General features: G+C 44.6%; 1 protein-coding gene across 1 annotated transcript; it reads left to right on the top strand.

The window, feature by feature from the left end:
• Position 1: 1 nt before the first annotated feature.
• On the top strand, positions 2 to 1,342 carry PPTG_24256 (hypothetical protein; the record flags this gene model as incomplete). Its single annotated transcript, XM_008915985.1, has 2 exons — positions 2 to 806; positions 870 to 1,342. 2 exons carry the CDS (start codon positions 2 to 4, stop codon positions 1,340 to 1,342), a joined length of 1,278 nt encoding a protein of 425 aa, XP_008914233.1.
• Between the last annotated feature and the right edge of the window lie 207 nt (positions 1,343 to 1,549).

A 1,549-nucleotide genomic window follows, 5' to 3' on the forward strand; every position in this document is an offset into this window, starting at 1 on the left:
AATGCAATGCGTACAAGCTCTGCTTGAAGAGGACGAGGAAGAAGAAGCTTTATTCGATATACTGTATCTACTACGGCCACCAGGAGCAAATATAAAACGTAAACACGGTGGATCGGTGCCAGGACGCTCTCCAAACAAGCGCCGCGACTGGCATGGGCGGCACACTCGATTGCTCCAACAATACTTTGGCCCTGACCCCATATTTGAAGAGGCTGTTTTCCGCAGGCGCTATCGAATGTCAAGACGCTTCTTTTCTCATATTGCACATAGTGTAACGAATCACGACACTTACTTTGTTCAGAAACGAAATGCAGCGGGTCTAGTGGGAATATTCACTTTCCTGAAGATCACGGCCGCGCTAAGAGTTCTTGCATACTCTTCATCTTTTGATGCTATTGATGAAAATTTAGAGATTGCTGGACCTACAGTCAGTCAGTGCATCGATCACTTTTGTGATGAAGTTATTGCTGTTTTCGGTGATGAGTTTTTGCGTCCACCACGTAAGGAGGAACTAGAACGTCTTCTTAAACAGAACGAACGTCGTGGCTTTCCTGGAATGGTCGGTTCGATCGACTGTATGCATTGGGTATGGAAGAATTGCCCAATGTCGCTGGCTGGCCAACACAAAGGAAAGGAAAAGAAGCCTACAAAAGTCCTTGAGGCAGTCGCGGACTATGACTTGCGAATTTGGCATTACAATTTCGGTTCTCCTGGTTCGTTGAACGACATTAATATTTTAGAGCGGTCCCCTCTCTTTGACAGCATGCTTCGAGGCGAAGCACTGCAAGTCACGTATACTGTCAATGGTATGTGTAAAATATTCGTATTGTGAGCGAAAAAAAAAACTAATTCAAAATGTTACCTTGAAGGCAACTCTTATGATACACCCTATATGCTGGCGGATGGAATTTATCCTGAATGGTCGGTATTTGTAAAGTCAATCGAGAAGCCGATAGATAAAAAGCGCAAGAATTACTCAAAGTATCAAGAAGATTGTCGGAAAGATGTAGAACGGACCTTCGGGGTGATTCAAGCGCGGTGGAGGATTCTAGATACGCCATGTGAACTTTGGAGCACTGCCAAAATGGACAAAGTGATGCATGCATGCATCATCATGCACAACATGATTGTGGAAGATGAGCGTCACTTACGGGATTCAGATCGAATCGACTTTCTATTTGATGTTCGTAATCAGCCTGGGGGACTTCCGGAATTTACAGTATCGCGACCGGCTCGTGCTTCGGGTCACGACACTATCGAGCAATTGATTGTCCACACTTCGAAGCTACGGAACGCACGTGCCCATGTGCGTCTCCGCGACGATTTAATCGAGCACCTTTGACAGGTACACGGAACTCTTAAATAAATTCGACCATACGTATTTTCCATTTACAACATTAAAAAAGCGAAGATGTCAATCAAAGAATTTATTAATGAAAATTTAGTAGCTCCTCAAAGAAATCTCCCAGTGCACGAGCATTTATACTACGGTGCTGCTTGTAATGTCTGACTCGCTACGAGCTGCACTTGCTGCATCAGATGATGCGAC

The sequence above is a fragment of the Phytophthora parasitica genome, assembly GCF_000247585.1.
Source record: "Phytophthora parasitica INRA-310 unplaced genomic scaffold supercont2.77, whole genome shotgun sequence".
Lineage (NCBI taxonomy): Eukaryota > Oomycota > Peronosporomycetes > Peronosporales > Peronosporaceae > Phytophthora > Phytophthora nicotianae.